The 20,360-nt window shown below is 41.4% G+C and overlaps 1 protein-coding gene across 1 annotated transcript in view; it reads left to right on the plus strand.

Annotated features, from left to right (window-relative positions):
* The window catches only part of EPG5 (ectopic P-granules autophagy protein 5 homolog), a 106,286-nt gene that overhangs the window by 54,372 nt on the left and 31,554 nt on the right, over nucleotides 1-20,360 (plus strand). The window contains exons 25-30 of the mRNA XM_029922924.1: nucleotides 3,402-3,546; nucleotides 5,147-5,318; nucleotides 6,612-6,774; nucleotides 14,809-14,951; nucleotides 16,642-16,798; nucleotides 19,444-19,638. Coding sequence (XP_029778784.1) covers nucleotides 3,402-3,546; nucleotides 5,147-5,318; nucleotides 6,612-6,774; nucleotides 14,809-14,951; nucleotides 16,642-16,798; nucleotides 19,444-19,638 — 975 coding nt within the window. The remainder of the gene's footprint in view (nucleotides 1-3,401; nucleotides 3,547-5,146; nucleotides 5,319-6,611; nucleotides 6,775-14,808; nucleotides 14,952-16,641; nucleotides 16,799-19,443; nucleotides 19,639-20,360) is intronic.

Genomic DNA, 20,360 nt, shown 5'->3' on the forward strand with positions numbered 1-20,360 from the left:
CCCATCTCTTCACTGGATTATTTGTTTTTTGGGTGTGGAGTTTGGTGAGTTCCTTATAGATTTTGGATACTAGCCCTTTATCTGATATGTCATTTGCAACTATCTTTTCCCATTCTGTCAGTTGCCTATTAGTTTTGTTGATTGTTTCCTTTGCAGTGCAGAAGCTTTTTATCCTGATGAGGTCCCAAGAGTTCAGTTTTGCTTTCATTTCCCTTGCCTTTGGGGATGTGTCAAGTAGGAAATTGCTGCGGTGTAGATCTAGGAGGTTTTTTCCTACTTTCTCCTCAAGGGTTTTGATGGTTTCCTGTCTCACATTCAAGTCCTTCAGCCATTTTGAGTTTATTTTTGTGTGGGTGTAAGAAAGTGGTCTAGTTTCATTCTTCTGCATGTTGCTGTCCAGTTCTCCCAGCACCACCTGCTAAACAGGCAGTCTTTTTTCCCTTGGATACTCTTTCCTGCTTTGTCAAAAATTAATTGGCCGTACATTTGTGGGCCCAGTTCTGGTTCTCTATTCTATTGTATTGGTTTATGTGTCTGTTTTTGTGCTATGCAGTACTGATTTCAAGAGTAGAAATTAGTGATTCACCACTTGCATATAACACCTAGTACTCATCCCAACAAGGGCCCTCCGTAATGCCCATCACCCATTTAGCCCATCCTGCCATTTATCTCCCCTCCAGCAACCTTCAGTTTATTCTTTGTATTTAAGAGTCTCTTATGGTTTGTCTCCTCTGTTTTTCTCTTGTTTTTATAAGCTTGCCTTTCCCTATGCTAATCTGTTTTATTTCTTAAATTCTATGAGTGAAATCATATTTGATAGAAAATAAGTCTTTCTTTGACTTATTTCGCTTAGCATAATACAGTCGCAATTCCATCCATGTTGTTGCAAATGACAAGATTTCATTCTTTTTGATTACTGAATTATATTCTGTTCTGTGTATGCATATGTGTGTATATATGTATACACACACCCCATATGTTCTTTATGCGTTCACTAGGCAATGGGAATTTGGCTATTTCCCATTTGGCTGTTGTCGATAGTGCTGCGATAAACATGTGCCCCTTCGAATCAGCACTCCTGTGTCCTTTGGATAAATACCTAGTAGTGCAATTGCTGGGTCGTAGGGTAGTTCTCTTGTTAATTTTTTTAGTAACTTCTATACAATTTTCCAGAGTGGCTACACCAGTTTGCATTTACACCAGCAGTACAAATGGGTTCTTCTTTCTCCTTTTCCTCGCCTACATCTGTTGTTACTGGAATTATTAATTTTAGCCATTCTGACAGATGTGAGGTGACACATTGTGATTTTGATTTGCATTTCCCTGATGATGAGTAATGTTGAGCATCTTTTCATGTGTCTGTTGGCCATCTGGATATCTTCTTTGGAAAAGTGTCTTTTGCCTATTTCTTCACTGGATTGTTTGTTTTCTGGGTATTGAGTTTGATAAGTTCTTTATAGATTTTGGATACTAACCGTTTATCTGATATGTCATTTGCAAATGTCTTTTCCTAAGGAAATACAAGTTTAATGGTGGTAGAGCATCTAGATTGAGAAGAGGACTGAATGGAGGTAGGGCCCCCAGAAGTAACAACATTTAAGGCATAGAGAAATAAGGCTGAGAATACGGAGTCAGAGCAGCAGGAAAAAGAAATAGGCAATCATGGCGTCCTAAGATCCTTTGAGTGCAGTTCCGTGTTCATCTCTCTTTATCCTCTAGACGCTAAGGCCTTATCCAAGAATCTGTGTGTACTGGATGGCTGGTTGATGTTTTAAAAATGTTTCTTGATTCTTTGATAATTATCTTAGTTCCCCATCATCTACAGAATTAATAGCTTTCTCTTTTTTTTAAGTCTGTGCTTGCCATTTAATTTTATAGCTCCAATTTTTGAGCGGCAGTTCATGTTTAGAGTTGTTCTGTCTTTTTGTGGTTTCAGAGACATCTCTGCTTACCCATCATTAATTCTTAGTATTCTTAATCACTAGCCTGTGTCAACAGTTACTTAGCACAGAGGCAGACAAGGTGACATTAGTGGCCCCACTTAAGGGAGATGGGTGTGCGCCGTGGGAGGGACTGTACAGCACCACCACCAGTTGTCTGGTGCTTCTAGGATTCAGGGTTATGATCAAGATGACTTTGAGTTCCTCTCCAGAGTCTAGAATGCGTTGTGTCATGGTTGGTTTGGAAGTAATGATTTAGGACTTCATGGCAGTGAAACCACTGACAAGCCAGAGACTTGTAGGTTTAGAGGAATCCTTTAAATACTTAAAATCAGAAAGAAAAAAAAATCGTCCACAAAGCCATAGCCCATATCTGATCACCTGTTCCTACTATTCAATATGGTTTTTAGTGATCATGTAGGGCTGACATTTCTTTTCATTGAAGATAGTCTCCCATTCTAATATGTATTGATCATCAAAGTGAGGTGTATAGTTCAAAATATGCAAGACAGTTTATTGGAGTGTAGGAAGAGAATACTAAAACTTCTATGTTTTCTCATTTTATTTATTATTTATTTTACCTTTTGTAATAAAAGAAATTCGATCATAGAAAAATGGAGTACCATAACACACATGCCCTTCTCCCCCTGACCTCTGTGTGCTGAGTGTCTAATTTTATCTATTGCCCATTCACCGCCTTCACCATGTTATTTTGGAATTGATCCTAGAAAGCATGTGTACATGAAGATTTCAAAAGATAAGGATTCAAAAATTATTGTAACTCAATGGCATTTATATCTGAAAAATATTGACAATAGTTTCTTAATATCAAATATGTAAGTAGTGTTTAAATTTCCAGTTACCTCATAAATGTCATCAAATTTTTACTTTTATTTTTATAGTTGAATCAGGATCTTCATTTTGCAGTTGGTTGATAGCTCTTATAAATCTGTTTAATCTATTGCTCCTCTCTTTATTCCTTTTCCCCCCTGTAGTTTTTTATAGAAGAAACTGGATAGTTTGTCCATAGAGTTTCCCCACAGTCTGGGTTTCACAGATTGTAGTATGGTTTAATGTGTTTCTCTTTCCCCTGTATTTCCTATAAATTGGTTTTGGGACCAAGGGCCTAACCTAATCCAGATTGTTATTTTCAGTACATTTGTTACTTATCTCTTTAAGATTTCTGGGTTTTAACTTACTAGCTCAGTAGTATTTGTATACAGTATATAAATATACAGTTGGTGGAGCCATTAAAATTATTTTTTCTGCTCTTGGTGCATAAATTCCTGCAAAGATTACTAGTGTCCATTTAAAAACATGATCATCTTAATGCTGGAGAACTTGGTAGGGACCATCTCATGCTGGAACTTACTGGTCTACCTTTTAGTTAAATATATAATTTTATATGTGAATATATGATTCATCATTCATGAAAGTTAAAGTCCCGTGGTTCAATTCTAGGATCTGTGGATGGAGTATTTGAACATGGAGCGCATACGTTATGAGTTCCAGGAGACCGTTGGTCTGTGGACACAGGCCACACTTGAGTCCCATTCTCCACCCTGCGGTCTGTCAGTGCAGCTGGACTTCACTGATCCTTTCTTGGGTGAGCTGTATGAGCATCAGCCCCGTTGAGTAAGTGAGTGAGTGGATGAATGAATGAATGAGTTGAGGGTCACAGTTTACACAATGTATCCCTCCCGTGAGAATTCCTTTTTTAGGAGTTCATTGTTCCCTCGTCTGCACGTTAGCATTAGGTTCAGCCATGAGTGAGAGAAAACTCCAAAACAGGAATGGCTTACATAAGGTGCTTTTTCTCCCATAAAAGAAGTCTGGAAGCAGGCAGTTCAGGCAGTAGTTTTGGAGTCATGGTCTAAAATGTTGCTTGAGAGAAACTTGAACAAAGTCAGGAGTCTTTTCCAGTGATGAACATCAGACTTCGTTACATTCTGTGCAAAGAGTAGTAGTTCTGGTGGAAAAACCCCAGCTGGATGGGGCGATCTGTGCTTGACCTGTTTGGAATGTTAGACTCCATCTGTTCGGGGTACAAACAACACAGGTCTTTTTATGCCAAGTAAAATCATGGCTATTAAATTTTCTTTAATTTTTCATAAGAACAGAAAATGGAATGCTGCATCTAGAATGAAGTCGGAAATTCATAGTAGTCCCTTAAGTAATTGTTGATTTGATTTATTGACTTGAAATTTCCTTGACCTCTCCCGTTCCCTGTTCCCTTACTGTTGAAAAGAAGCAGGTGTGTGGCAGCAGTGTTCCTCCTGTGCTCAGTCCCCACCTGCTGTGTGGAGTGTGTATAGTGCAGTGAAGAGAGAGGGTGGGAAGATAGGAATTTATTGATTTACTGGGTACCTGTATGGTCAGCTGTGCGGTGTAGAAATACAAACATTTAGATTGGATTCACCAGTGTGACACTTCACGCAATCTGGTACAAAGTTGGATGGACAGATTTGCCTTCACTTTTCTCATATGGCACCTGACTTCTTACTTGGACTCCACTAGAGTGACTGAATAAGTGAATGAACGAAAGAACGACAGTATGACTATGTAAGTTCTGTAGCAGTTTGTGTCCATGCCTTTGTTCATTTTAACTCTACTGGTCTCAGCCCTCTGGTTCAGACCTTGGCCTAGTTTAAGATTTTTCACTCAGCCATATTCCATAACACTCATTTCTTTTTCTCCTCTTCTGTGATGTTTATCTGGATGATTGCATTAAACTCGTAGCGGGGCCATATGCCCCTTCCCCCAGTCCATTATCTGGTGATAGCTGCCATTTTCTTCAGGCTTGCTTAGAGGGTTCACTAGATCCCCTTCACGCTAGTTTCAAGTCCAGACACTTGAGCATGTCATGCACGGCTGTCTGGGGTAATCATTTAAGATCGTGAGTTAACTCTTTAACTATCAGTAAGGAAGGCTTTTTGAGGCTAGGCGTTATGTTTAATCATACCACATGCTCATAAGCTCCTACTTTCTCCTTCTGGTAGAAAATTAGTACCCCTGTGGGGGCTCCCTCAAAACTAGCATGTCCTGAAAGATGATGATTTTATTCATTTAGGCCACGGATGGTTTATGTAACTACTTTGTAGATCTTCAGCATTCTTCTCCAAGGTAACCAGCCAAAGCTTTTCACTCAGTGTGTTACTACCTAGTAGTGGCCATTACTCAGTAAATGCAACTTAATTTTCTTTCAGCCAAAGAAAGGGTTTTAAGCAACTTGCGGAAGCACGAGGCCCCCCAGCCTCCCCTTGACCTGCACCCAGTGAGGCCTCCTGTGCCAATTATTTCCCCGGCTGTGCTCCTGAGTCCGAAGGACACCACCCAGCTGGTGCACGCAGACCTGACTCTGTTGCAGCAGCAGGCCAGGTGAGACGGTGCGGCCTCCCCAGTCCCGCCTCTGTGCTTGCTGCTGGGAAGCTTGGAGGATTTAGTGCCTCGAAGGGTTTCCTCATCAGTTCTCTCCATTAGGACGATCTGACCAGGCTGGCCCAGTCAGTTACCTCACTTAACCAAGTTGTGACAAGTCCTCTAGTGCCCTGTTGAAATCATGTGGTGCTTTCATGGACTATAAATTTTACATTTACTGTGGTGGCATCTCTGTGTGTCAGTAGTGCCAGCCAAGTGTTTCTTAAGTGTCTCCTGAAGAGACTTTCTGATACTGGAAAGATGGGATTAAAAGGGTAGGCAAGAGATGTACTTTCTTGTGTCACTGCTTTGCTCCCTAACTCTCCATATTCTTTAACAAATTGCCTCAGGCACTTGATTAAAATTCAGGAAAGTCATTTAGTGCTCTGAGTTAAAGTAGATATAGAATGATCAACTCTTTGGTTTTTTTTAATGTTTATTTTTGAGAGGGGGAGAGAGTGGGGGACCGAGGATCCCAAACAGGCTCCACGCCGACCACCCCACGCGGGACTCAGACTCATGAACCTTGAGATCACGGCCTGAGCTGAAGTCTGACGCTCAACTGACTGAGCCACCCAGGGGCCCCCAGATCAGTCAGCTCTTTGAGGTTTTGGTTCTAGCTTGCGGTCTTGTGAGAAGGAGCGTGTGTGGAGTGAATCTATTTAGTGAAGTAGAAGGGTCTTATCTTTGCAAAGACCATGGGAATCAGTCTCTTACTGACTTTTTCTTCCTTGGCTGTTCTTGGTCCCGGCATTGATTGTGTGTGTGCATGTGCATACAAATGTGCCCCCCTGCCAGCGCGTGCGCGCGCAGACACACACACACACACACACACATGCCTGCACAGTAAGAACCCTATCAATACCCCTGTAAACAGCTGTCTCCATCTTTGACAGTTCAGTTTGAGTTGCTGATACCTAAGAAATCGCTGGTGCTTACAAGTAAGGTACCCTTTAATTAGGATGGGATTCTCATTTGCTCTTGTATATTTAAGGGTCCATGTAAAAAACATGGCTAATGTAATACAGATTCTAAATGAAGCTTTGTTTCTGGCTAAAAAGTCGTGCTTCTTTTCCTTTTAAAGTTTCTTGTTCAGGGAAAGGAAGGATTTGGGTAAGCCTGGGCATACACCTGTGGTCTTTTGTTACTGCTTGGTCTTGCTCTCAAACGCAGGCTGGGGGGAACTGGAAGCCTTTGTTACCTACCGTGCAACCGTTCCTAAGCCTTTCTTCTCCTTCCTGATGATGTTTTCAGAACTGCTGCTCTTCGAGAATCTCAGCAGGTTGCCTTGGATAGTGAGCTGTTGGACACAATGCCCAAGCAGTATGTGAATAGAGAAGAACAGACCACTCTACATTTGGAGTGTCGAGGCTGTGGCGGTAAGAAATGCCAGGGAGCGGCAGTTGTAACAGTTCAGGTAAGATTGTTTAAGCTTCTTCATAATTGAGAGAACTTTTAATTGAGTTCGTAATAGTGGCGTATTGTTGAGAGAGACTGAAAGAAGTTTATAGCACATGATTCACATCCTAAAACGTTTACTACATTTGGGGGAGTGAAGACCCACCCAGAGCTAATCATGTGTTTCTGTAAGTGCTCGTGTGTTCTGTAAGGGCAGAATTTCAAAGAAAAGCATAATCACTGAGAAGATTCTTAGAGAGAGGCTTTTAAATTGATCTTTACAAGACTTTGATGATGATGGTTTGGATTCTGTGAGATGGAATGTGGAAATGGAGTCACCTGGACTGCCATTTAGGGGGCGGGGGCTAGGTCAGTCTGTTTCATAATGCTTTTGGGTGTGATGGCGGGAATTCACACCAGGAAGGATGATCACTTGGGAGCTCCAGCTGTGTGCTGTGGCCGGTGCGGAGCCACTGAAAACGGATGTGGAGGGACATGTGGAAAGTTGGAGTTGGATGGAGTTTGTCAACAGGCCAGGGAGAGATGTGCAACCTGGAGATTAGATGCTCAGCTGCCTCTTAGAGTCACCTTCTTCGTTGGAAAAACAGGCTTACTTAAGTTGGGTCTGTGACATTGAAAAGACTTAGCTTTAGCCAGCACGCCACGGCACTTACTTTATACCTGGCTCTGTCTAAACTATCCTCACAACAACTCTGTGAGGCGGGAATTCTGGTTATCTTGTTTCCAGATGGGGAAATAAAGGCATAGAGAGGTTAAGTTACATACCCAAAGTGGCACAGCCCCTGAGTGACAGAACCAGGGAGACCCAGGCGGGCTGGCTGCGGAGCACAGGCTCCTTACTCGCTGCACCTTAGTCCTTCTGCGAGGGACTTCCGGGTCCCCAGAGCTGGGGAGGAAATGCTCAGAGACAGGCTACTGCATCTGCACAAACACAGCTCCTTTTCTTTGTTAGCTTTCAGAAATCAGGGTTTACTAACTCTAGGTTGTCTTTCATAAATTTCTTTTTGTGCTTCCCGCCTTTGAGCAGTTCTGAGGTGTTCCTCATCAGTCTCCTCAGGAGCCTGTTTTCTCCAAAATGTCTTCTCTGAAATCACTTTTATACTTGTCCTTTTCATTACCTTTATAATTTGTTTTTGATAAAGTAACATATGTGTATGCATCTAAAGTTAAGAAATTTGATCTGGGATGTGAGCCTCATAAACCCTGAGAGAATATCTTTGGCCAGATGTTTTATAAAGGTAATTTTTCTTTCAGTGTACCTTACCCCCAGTTACCGTTGCTTTAGTAAGACTAGGTAGGAGCATCTAAGAAGGATCACTTGCTAATAAAGTAATGGAGCTTAGAGACAAATCTGCCGATTTAGGATGGAGTTTGATTTGGTTCAAAAAAAAAGTATCCAGTTCTAATTAAAAAAGGTGTCTTACTACCAATCTATGACTTCAGAAATATGGTATTTTTCCATAGTTTGGAATTCTCTATCTTTGCCAGGCTATTAATACTGTACGGAGAAGGGAATTCTCCTAAGATGCATTTTATTAAGTGACTTGGTAAGAGAAGTACAAAAATGTTTTTCCAGTTCTGGCTAATAGCTTGCTCTGGGAAGAGACGTGGATACACTGCCCCAGCCAAAGACCAGTTCTCTGTGCCTGACACCCGCCTAACTCTCAGGGTCTTGTGGGGGAAAAGACCGCTGGGCAGACTTGAGAGCTTCAGCTCCCAGCCTACCAGTGAGCTACCTGGCTTGTTCCTTTTCAGAAAAAGTCATCATAATCTTGATTTGTCTGAACTCTTGAATTGAAATTTCTTTTGCTTTGTTAATTCTGAAATAGAAAGGTATATACTTCCTAAAATACCTTCAAAGTGATTTTGATAAGACAGAGATTGGGAAGCAGATGATTTAGGATAAGGACTAAAATGAAATGGCTTAGATTTTATTTTTATAGACAACACAAAAAGTATTTATGCTTTCTTTTCTCAAAAGTAAAACTGGTAGATGCTAAGATTATGTGAAGAAAAAAGATAAAAAAAGAGAAAGAACAGTGAAGGAAAGGAGGTTTTATAAAAGCCTAGGGAATTTGAAAAAATAGCTGTTTTATGGCCATAATCTCATTAGGAATATACAAGATTTTTAAAAAAAGCACATTCTAATTTTCTCCTGGCCTTACTAGTTTGCCTGATGCCCTGACTTTCAGTTCTGTTTGGGAAGATCTAGAAACTAGGAAACTCCCACTGATGGCTCCTAGAGTATCAGTATTGGTGATAGTATTTACTTCAGCCGTTATTTTGCCTGGTGATGCAGATGTAACAGAGTAATTGAAAGTGTTAAGATAGCAGCTTTTGTAGTCTGATTTATTTTTTATTATTTTACTTTTCTTATTTAATTTATTATTATTATTTTTTAAGTTTATGTATTGGTTCTGAGGTAGAGAACAGGTCAGGGGCAGAGAGGAGAGACGGAATCCCACGCAGGCTCCGTGCATCACGCAGAGCCAGATGCAGGGCTCAGGCCCACTAACTGCGGGATCATGACCTGAGCCGAGGTAAAGAGTTTCATGCTCAACTGACTGAGCCACACAGGCGCCCCATGTTTTTCTTATTTTAGGGAGAAAGAGAGAGAGTGCAAGCAGGTGAGAGGGGCAGAAGGGGGAGAAGAGAGAGAATCTTAAGCAGGCTCCATGCTCAGCACAGAGCCGATTTGGGGTTTAATCCCACGGCTTGGATCATGACCTGAACTGAAATCAAGAGTCAGATGCTCAACCAGCTGAGCCACCCAGGTGCCTTACAGTCTGATTTAAATAGGGTTTCTTTGGAACGTTACATAGTAATTGCTAACTAAGGTTGTCCAGGCAGTACTTGCTGGTTGATACTTCCAGGAATTGAAGATAAAAACTTTTTTTGGCTCCTCGTGGATAGCTGAGAGCAAGGTAGAGGGAAGTGAAACTCTAGCTGCCATGAAGTTGGGGCAATATCTAACCTATGCAGATCAGTTAGGTTTGCTCTGAGTTTTGGCCAGAGATTGGGCATGAGTCTAAAGCTGGCTCATTACACAAATGAATGGTTTTGGTTATGGATGTCAGAAAGGGAAGATGAGTTCTGAATGTCTATGACTCTTCAAGAAATGGCCACCGGGAGAGCATGTGTCATGCAGAAGGTAGGTTGTGTTACTTTTATACATAGAATGATGTTCCCTCTGTGTACGAGTATCTGGGGACCTCTTCATGGCTATATCCAGTAGTTTTGATCCTGTTTAACATCATTTTATTATCTGGACGTGTTGAACATCATGAAGTCTCATCTAGTCCCTCCAAATCACAAGTCACTTTGCAGTTTCCCTCCAGAATTCCTCTCCATCAATGCAACCCTTACATTGCTGGTTGTCCTTGGGCCTACCCCTGAGTCCCTCAGTCGTTGTGACATTAGCTGCTTTTGCCTACTATTTGTGTTGAGTTCTTAATCTAGAGTGGGTGTATGAATGGTCTTTAGTGAGTCAGTGAAGTCCCTGAAAGTAATGGAATTTATCTGTTCTAGATGGTTCTTAACTTCCGTAGATCCTTAGTAGTCCATGAGCACTGAAAGGGTTAGCCCATATGTTGGTGACTCCTACTCTGCTTTTCTCATCCAGAATTCTCTGAGTTCCAGATCTAGATTTCCACCTGCCTGGGTAATTTTCTGTGAATGTCCCATAAATATTCAAACTCCATAGGTCCCAGCCTAATTCAGTTTTTACCCTCCAAACCTGCTTTTCCTATAACAGGACATGGGGACCTGGGTGTCAGTGTCATCTCCCCACCCTCATACTCCCCGTCTCGTTACTTTCCAAGGCGTACTGGTTCTGCCTATCAAATGACTTTATATTTCTTTCTCTTTCTTCATTCCCATTGCCACTGCCCTCTGCTAGGCCCACATTGCTTTCCCCTGAACCACTACATAAGGCTTCCTGTCCGTAGACTTTACTGTCCAGTCTATCTTCCATTCTGCCACCAGTCATCTTTTTAAACACACATCTGATCACATTTCCAGGCAGAAACCCAACATTGACTATCCAGTATCTAAGAGGAGTAGGACTCTTAGGACCCCTCCCCCCAATCTATTCTTGATCAATTTCTAGTGGTATCATTAACCCTTTCCTAATCCCTGCACATTTTTTTCTAGCCACATAGGCTCTTTCCATTCTCTAAACATGACATGCATGTGTCGCACCTTCTCTCTTAGGCATGTGCTGTTATTGATTCTCCCACACCCATTTGTGAGCTCCTTCCTCTCATCCTTCCATGTCTGGTTCAGGCAGCGCCTCACGAAGTCTTTCTCAACCCCTCTAGTCAGATTGAGATAGCTCTTCCCCTCACAGCATCTTTTGCATAAATGCTGTTGTGGGCACCTGCTGTTTTTCCTACCAATGTGTGAACCTCTGGAATAGAGTTCCTGTCCTTAGTCGTCTGTATTTCTGTCCCATCTGGCATGGCTCCTGGCACACAATAGGTGCCCTTTCACGCCCCTGAATGACTTAGTGAAAACCACCAGCACGTCAGTCATGAGGTTGTGTTACAACTTGCTTTGCATTACTATTACCTGTGTCACTGTTACTAGATTTTGAATTGCGAGAGGGCCACGACCTTGTCTTATTCATGCTTCTGTTGTTAATGCCTCACACAGTCAGTGCCATAGAACCAGTGTGTTTGAAGGAACGAACCGGAGATTTATACTCTTCACAAGTAAGCTCCCTGATTTTAACTAGCTTTAAGGATTTTGTAGATATTATTTGGCTGGAAGGGGAACTTTTTCCTACTAGACATTAGCTGTCATTCTGTGTGTGTACCGTAGGCCAACTTAATGCTTTCCAGACAGAATCTCAGGCATCACACACCGCTGCACTTTACGCTCTAATACAGATGCCTCCTAGGCGTTCAGTCTTGGAAGTGATGAGGGTTGTCATACTTCGTCACCAGATTGTTGCCCAGCTCTGCTCAGAGTACTTCTTATCACATGCTTGGGCCCTCTCATGTCCCAGGTAACATGCTGGCGACTTAATCTTCACAAAACAGGCATGAGGAAACAGGTTCAGAAAGCCTCAGAGACTTGCCAAAATCACACAGCTATTAAGTGGCTCAGTTGAAATTCAAGCCCACGTCTATTTGAATTCAAGACCCATGCTTTCCCACTCAGTATTGGGAAATGAAGCCATTCACTTTTAGCTGTTTCTTGCTCCAATTTCTGAAGACTAGCTGTACAATTCCGAGTAAGCTGATCATGGTCATCCGATCTCTAAATTAACACGTGTACCACTTTCTCTCTCTGAGTTGGTGTGATAGGATCATCATTTTCAGTGATTAGAGAATTCATGGACTGGATCAATTTTTAAAATCAACTTCATGAGGAATGACTTTATATTTTAAATATAAATTTTAAGATTAAAATGCATGAGTATATTTTAAATATAATTTTAAATGGCTCATTTATAAAAATTTCAAATTATATCATGAAGATATTTCATTGCTTAATAGAATTTTTCTTGAGGGAAAAGCCCTGGAAATTTCCAGCCATCTGCGAATGTTTGAACTATGTATAGCTTGTTTGGGGTATACAACAGCCAAATATATTTTATGGCAAGTAAGACGTGCTTCTTTTCTGGTCGTCTCTCCCAATAGAAGGCTCTAATAACTCAGTGATATTCCCTGAGGAAATGGGGTGATTTATAACAGGGTTCCTTTTGTTGTACTTTGGTATTGTGGGGCATGTTTGCCAGACCCAGGATTGATTTATTATCATGTGAAAATGTTGCTCCATCCTAGAAGTGAAAGATGGAAAAGACCCACTGAGGGCCTCACAGTATTGTGAGAAGTGACTCGCTTCACCCAGCCTGCACATTGCTTTGCCTGCTTGCGGTGACTCAAGCACAGGCCCCCCACGCCGCTTTGTGCTGGTGTCTCGACTTCTGGCGACTGTGAGCCGCCCCGCACTCAGCACTTCTTCCGCCCGGGCCAGCGGAGAACACTCTCTGTAGAGCTGGGAACAATGAACAAAAACAAGTAGACTGGGAAGTAACGAGAACTTTGAGGGGTTTTTTGTGAGAATGTCTAAACTTCCCCAACTGGTTGCTTTTCCTTATTCCTGGGTGTTCGTTCGTGGTTTGTCCAGCGTAGGGCGGCGTTTCTGCAGCGCCGGTCACTTGTCCTGGCTCTGTGTCTCCCAGGCGAGGGAACCCCTGTCCTTTCTCTCTTGTCCTTCCCTTCATCCTCACTGCCTTCCTCCCTCCCCTCACGTTCTTTCTTTTCCTCCCTGTTTGGCTGCTTTCTCTCTGGGCCAACCAAGGGCCGTGACCCTCAGAGACCCCATCGAATCGCCCTTGGTGACACATTAGGCCCCAAACTGTGCACACTCCTGATCACAGTTTAGGCTATGCAGCACTGATCTCTTATTTGAAAGGTTTGAAATTTAACATCTGTATTGATTCATTTTGTGGTTTAACAGAAGCCACTTAATCATTTTATCTTTCATTTCTCCAATAGTAAACATTAAAATCATTGTTAACATCATATGTTCTTGGATATTCACTCTCATGCCTGTTGGTTCAGACTAACGGCTTCTTTTTTTTCTTTAAATAAGAAGCTTTGTAAAGTGGTTTAATACATCACTGGTGAGTTTGATGGAAGAAAGTTCTGATCACGATCATGAAAGCAGGTGCTCGGTGTACCGCCAGAGTTGTACTGTACTGGGGCTCGGGGTACAACGAAACAAATAGCACCATTGTCCTCCAGGAGCCTTTCATCTGGAATTTATGATGGTAACTCTGGCAGGGACATCAGGACCTCAGTTAAATACATTTGTGAATTAAGTATTCCCATTATTTACAGACAAAGAATACCGGCAATCATTGCAGAGGTGGCTGAAGACTGGCTTTGGGCAGGTGTATGCAAAGGCAAATGTAGACTCTGTTGCTGACTTCCATGACTGGGGAAGACCATTTGTGGGGCGTGCGGGATTTAACAGTCCTGCCTTCTGAAAGTTCTGATCTCTCCGCGTTCTCTGCTGTGCCTGCCAGATAAGTCCAAACTGCCTAGCCTGCTTCAAAGGACTCTCCGGGGCTGGAGCCCCGCTCCCTAGTCTCACAGCTCTCCAGCCCTGACCTCCCTGCCTGGCTGGGCTTCTTGGTGTCCCTCTGTCTTCTGTCCCCCACAACTGCCACATTGGTTCTGGGCCTAGCATATGTTCTGCGTCCTTCATATCCAAAAAGGGCCATTAAAATGACAAAGCAGCTATCACATAGCTAATATCAATTAGATAGAGAAAAGGGATATTAATAATCCCCTCAAATAGGAAACACATAATCTTAAAATAAAGGCTAATTGTTTAAATTGAAATATAGTTTAAACAAAAAATTCAGTACATTCTCTGTTGTCACATTCTTACTGAGGGCGAGCAAGAATTTTACCAGTGACGAGCTTTCAGGGACACGGATTCTGTCACCTGCTCTCTCATAGGCATGCAGCTGATTTGCATACTTCCTGTATTTTGCATATTTTGTTGTTTGTTTTGTGATTGTGTACCTTTTTTCCTTCCAAAAGGGCAAGTGTTTTATTAGCAGCATCTGTGTCATGCTCTTGGTTTGCTTGGCTCACATGAGATGTGCACCCTTGTGTTTTAAGTTGAAATAGACGTGCTGTTGGGCAAGGAGAATGGGGAGGGGTCAGGGCTTGGAGGAGGAGGGGCTTGGTGTGCTTCAAGGAAAACTCAGTGGTAGAAGACATTGAGTCTGTTTTTCATGAGAACTGGGGAGTTGAAATGTAAGTGACAGCGTGTCCCACAAAAGACTGAGCCAGCAATAAAGCCGTTCAAGTCTGATCTTTCATGAAAAACCTGAGATTCTTAGTTTTTTGACAGTTTTTCCTACCCGTCCCCTATTCAACTGAGAATTTTTAGTTATAGTATTAATTATAGTAATAATTCTTCATCACATGCTCAGTATATTTGTAATATTTGCTTTAGAAACATATTAAGGCCAGAAAAAAGTCTTGACCACTTTAATCTTTCTTAGTTTGAAGGTATGCATAAGAATGAAGCAGTAAGCCAACAGCTTCATGTTTTGCGAAAAGAAGTGAAGCAGTTGCAAGCAGAAGCTGCTAAACCACCATCACTTAATGTTGTGGAAGCTGCTGTTCACGCGGAAAACTTGATTACGTAAGTTTTGAGGGCACTGTAATTTAAAATTCGGTGTTATTATTGGTAGTAGTCACACATGCTACTATACCCCCAGACATCCACTATTTAAATTAGTAGGGGTTAAGCAAACAATGGCCATTGGACCAAGTCAGGCCTGCCACCATTTTTATAAATAAAGTTTTATTGGAACACAGCCATGCCCATTTATTTACTTAATGTGCATGGCTTTATACTACAGTGGCAGAATTGAATAGTTGTGACAATTTATGGCCTCTAAAGCATAAAATACTTACTGGTTGGTCCTTTATAGAATAAGTTTGCTGACCCCTGAATTACGAGACGATACAGCGTATTGAAGTTCAATCATGGAGAGACTGAGTACTTAAGTTTTATATCAAAGTTGCATTTACCCAGGAAGTCAGCATCGTCAGCTCAGATTATAGAGCAGAGTTTGAAGGGGAATTGCTCAGAGGAATGAGGGTTCTCAAGTGTAGTTGCCAGCTTGCATTTGGCCATTATGGCTTTTCCCTCGGAGTTCCTGGCTTACCCTCAATGTCTTCTTTCTTACTAAAGCCACCAGGGCATGACCTGGGAGAGTGGTTGACCCTGTTTTTTACTTTAAGGGGATTCCACGTTCTGATTTGAGCAACTAATCCCCCAGCAGATCAGGGTAGGGTGTGAGGGGTGGGGTTCTTTTGGGGGGCCTGGGAAGAAGGAGAGGTGAATAAGAAGGTGATGTTTCTTTTACTAGCAAAGGAACTCAAAACAGTCTGAGACTTAGAAGAGGGGTCTTTATTCTAGGATCTTACTCTATATAAAAATGATTTTCTGTGTTTCGGGTTTTAAAATTTAGAGAGAAACACCTGGGAACTCAGTCATTTAAGCATCTGACTTTGGCTCAGGTCATGATCTTGAGGTTCATGGGTTTGAACCCCATATTGGGCTCTTGCCAATAGCTCAGGCTGGAGCCTGCTTCAGATTCTGTGTCTCCGTTTCTCTCTGCCCCTCCTGGGTTCACGCTCTGTGTCTTGTTCTCTCTCAACAATAAATAGAAACATGTAAAACATATTTAAAAATTTAGAGAAATAAGAGTTCTCATTTTTAAAAAATATTTAAGGAATACATGAAGTTAAAGAATTATGAATTACATTCAACATATGAAAGATTTTAATAAGGGTAAGAATATTTTTAAAAACTTATTTTAATGTTTACTTATTCTTAGAGAGAGAGAAAGACAGAGCATGAGCTGGGGAGGGGCAGAGAGAGAGAGGGAGACACAGAATCTGAAGCAGGCTCTAGGCTCTGAGCTGTCAGCACAGAGCCCGACACGGGGCTCAAACTCAAGGACCAGGAGATCATGACCTGAGCTGAAGTTGGCCACTTAACTTACTGAGCCACCCAGGTACCCCTAAAAGGGTAAGAATATTAATAATAATATTAATAATATCTGATACCACTCCTCCCCCCCAGAGGACATAAACTGATTTCTGTGTATTAAAAATACGTTGTTGGGTCAAGTTGGGAGATACTTACCTACCCCATGAAGTTTTTTTTTCCCATGAAGTATTTTTAAAGTGACATTTGTTTGGGGGCTCTGAAGGACTCTCAAGAATATTGCCTGAGTGAGAAGTGTAGAGTGCCGAAGAAGTACTTGCGAGTCTGGATTCTCTTACTGTAGACCAGTTGCCTCACCTACGTTTTCCCGCAGGGCCCTCGTGAATGCCTACAAGTTGCAGCCTACCCCTGGGGTTCAGAAGGTTGGCATTAGCCTCTTCTTTACTGTTGTGGATTATGTCAGTGATGAGACTCAGCGCCATCCTCCCACAAGGCAATTCTTCACTTCATGCATTGAGATCTTGGGACAGGTAAGGGCACTCTGTTTTCAGTCTCACTCATAAATATTGAATCCCAGCAGCATCCTTATTAGTCATAGTGAGGGTTGACTTCAGACTTCTGTTTCACATTCAGAATCATACTTTAGTCAGAATCCCCTTTAAATTGTTGACGTCTCAAGATGTGATTAAAATTGTTGGTATAGAATTTTTCTTCCCCTACGAGAGAGATTAAGTTACTCATACTTGAAAGGCTGGGGAGACATCAAACTCTTTCATGTGCTTGTCATGTCTCTAACAATAACAAGCTCTTTATTATTTATAAAATGCTCTCCAGTTCATCCTCACAGTGACTCTGTGTGATTGATACCCTTTTCATTATAAAGATGAAAAAATAGAGGTGCCTGGGTGGCTCAGTCGGTTAGGTGTCCGACTTTGGTCAAGGTCATGATTTCACGGTTTGTGGGTTCAAGCCCCGCACTGGGCTGTGTGCAGACAGCCCAGAGCTTGGAGCCTGCTTTGATTCTGTGTCTCCCTCTCTCTATGCCCCTTCCCCACTCATGCTCTGTTTCTGTCTCTCTCAACAATAAATAAACATTTTAAAAAAATCTGAAGATGAGAAAACAGGTCTCTGAAAGGTGAAATAACTTGCCTAACGAATACAGCTGGTCCGAGCCGGAGCTAAGCCTGGATCCCACGTCGTCTGTCTCAGGCAGTCCGTGTTCGCTCCGCCTCTCCACTGCTGCTTCCCAGTTGCTGTAGTCGGTCCTCATTTATTGATTTGACTTATAATTAAATATATGGATATTTAACAAGGCAAGAGCAATGTATCCATGTGCATTTATGAAATATGTCATAAAAGAACGGAAAGCCACTTGATGGAAAATACGTAAACACTAACCCAGATTCGGTGGAATGAGTACTTAGCTATTAGATACATCTAAGGAGATAATACAGAGCAGAAAATAAAAAAGATTTTTAAAGTTTTTTTTTTCTTGATTTTAAAATTGATACATGCTTATGACAAGCAATGCAGACAATATAAAAAGTATAAAGAAGAAAAATTGCTCATAATTCTAAACCTCCTGGAGATACTGGTTACATAGCATAACATTTTATCATAGTTTATCTTGTGTATGTATATATATTAGTGTGTGTGTATGTGGAAATAATGTATCATTCCTACATATAGCTAAATAGAGAAACTTCCTCAAAAATGGGCAAGTGCTGTTTTGTTGCCTACTGTTTTTCATTCAAACACAACTCTTAAACATTATTCTGTGTTTATAAATATAGGCTCTTACCATGGGATTTAATACATGGTGTTCCATGGTACAGATCTATTGTAACGTATTGAGCCCAGGGCCCTCTGGATGGATATTTAGGTAGTTTGTTTATTTTGCTACAGTAAGCCTGAGATAAATATTCTTACACATCTCTGTGAACTTGTTGGACTATTTTCTCCAGGATAATTTCCTAGAAGTATGGTTGCTGTGTTAAAGGGACTAACATTTGATGTAATTGTCGCAGTCCCGTTTCCACTGTCATAGCAGAGTTTGAATTTATTGCGCTGTACCATAAACAATATTAAGAATGATGATTCTTTTAAAGTCTTGCTAATCTAATAGGGGAAGAATACTTTGTTATTATTTTAAGTTGGATTTCTTTAAGTACTTATTAACTTGCATAACTTTTCATATGTTTACTGGCCATTTAATTATTTTTTGTGATATGCTGGTTATTGACCTTTACACATTTTCTGTTGCAGAATTTCTTATTTTTTGATTGCTTTGAAAGAGCTGCTCAGACTACTAACCTGGTATCTGGAATATGTTCTAAATTGATTTTTCTACTTTGTCATTTTCCTTTTACTTTATCATACATTTTGCCTTATGGAAGTTAAAATTTTTGTATATTCAAATCTCTCAGTCCTTTTATTGTTTCTGCGTGTGGTCCAGCTTATCAAAGTCTTTGGGACCCAGAGATTATTTAAATACTCACTTACATCCAGTACTTGAAACATTAGAACGAAGTTAAAACAAAGTGATCTTGATTACATATCAGTTGTTAAAGTTAACTTTTTAGAAGTATTAAAAGCACATCTCAGTAAAATCTTTAGCCTAGAGCTTTTGTTTTCTTGACAAAATGCTGATACTTAGTGGGGCACTGGATACCTCAGTCGGTTGATTGGCTGACTTTGGCTCAGGTCATTGATCTCAAGGTTCATGAGTTCAAGCCCCACGTCAGCCTTGTGCTGACAGCTCGGACCCTGGAGCCTGCTTCAGATTCTGTGTCTTCCTCTTTCTCTGCCCTCCCCTGCTGGTGCTCTGTCAGTCTCTCTCAAAAATAAATAAACATTTTTAAAAAATGCTGATACTTAGTAATCATGGTAGGCTCCTTGCCAATTTCTAGATTCAAATTATCCCAATATTTTAATCTTTTAAAAATTCTCTATGGCTTGTCCAGATCAAATAAATGGATTATCCAGAATTTTTAACATCACCTCCATTAGAAGTGTTAGATTTATCTGTGATGATTTTAGATTTTTTTGATTGTTTCACATTTTCATTTAGAAAAAATCTGTTTGTCTTACACACTAGCCCTTAAAACTGGGTTGCATAAATGAAAGTTGAGGAGGGGAGAATTTGGTGACATTTTCCCTTTCTAATTCTTTCCAGGTGTTTATCAGTGGCACTCAATCAGAATGCAGGAAAGTACTTGAGACCATTCTGAAGAACAGAAGGCTGTGCTCTCTGCTGTCCCCTTTCTTCACCCCCAATGCTGCACCTGCGGAGTTCATTCAGCTCTACGGGAAAGTGGTGAAGTTTCTAAGTGAAGACAACAGTGATATGATTTTCATGCTGCTGACCAAGGTGAGACGTGATTCTGAGCTGATGCCGTCACTAAAGTGTAGGATCTGGTGCCGTCCCAGCGTCGTAGAAATGAAAGGCCCCCTGCAGTTCTGTTTCCAGGTGGACCCTTTCCGCTTTCTGTCTCGTCTGCAAGCAGCTTTCCCAGGGCAGGGGGCGCGGGGCGCTTGGTTGTGTGTGTAGGGCAGTTTCCACATAGCAGAAAAAGGACTTCGCTCCCAAGCCCTCTTTAGAAATAGTACAGCTTTGAAATTTTCATAATAGTAATTTAGTGCATCCTCCTTTTGAATATATCCTGAATTTATGCCGAAAATGTGTTTGATAAATGAGTTGTAATATATCAAAGTCTCTCATATTTGGAATAGGCCATATATAAACAAATTGCCTTTGTCCTCATTCTGAGTGGAATAGTAACGGAGACCCAGGCAATGGATTTACTTTGCCACTTGAGAATTGCAGAGGCTTAGTGATTTTGCCTTCAATTGTATTTCTCTGACATCCATAAATCATAAAGCCTAGGCATTTTTCTTTTGGGCCTAGAGACTGCTCTCAGTCTGGAATGGGGGAGAACATGCTTTATAGCTGGGAATTCTGGAAGGTTATAGATAACGCTCTGAATTTTTATTAACCGAGATAGGTAACTGCCACAGACCAGAAACATGGCTCTTTTAGATGGGGACAGTCCCTTACGTAGCTACTTGTTTCTGGCAGAGTGCGGATTCTTG

Source organism: Suricata suricatta, chromosome 14, assembly GCF_006229205.1.
Source record: "Suricata suricatta isolate VVHF042 chromosome 14, meerkat_22Aug2017_6uvM2_HiC, whole genome shotgun sequence".
NCBI lineage: Eukaryota > Metazoa > Chordata > Mammalia > Carnivora > Herpestidae > Suricata > Suricata suricatta.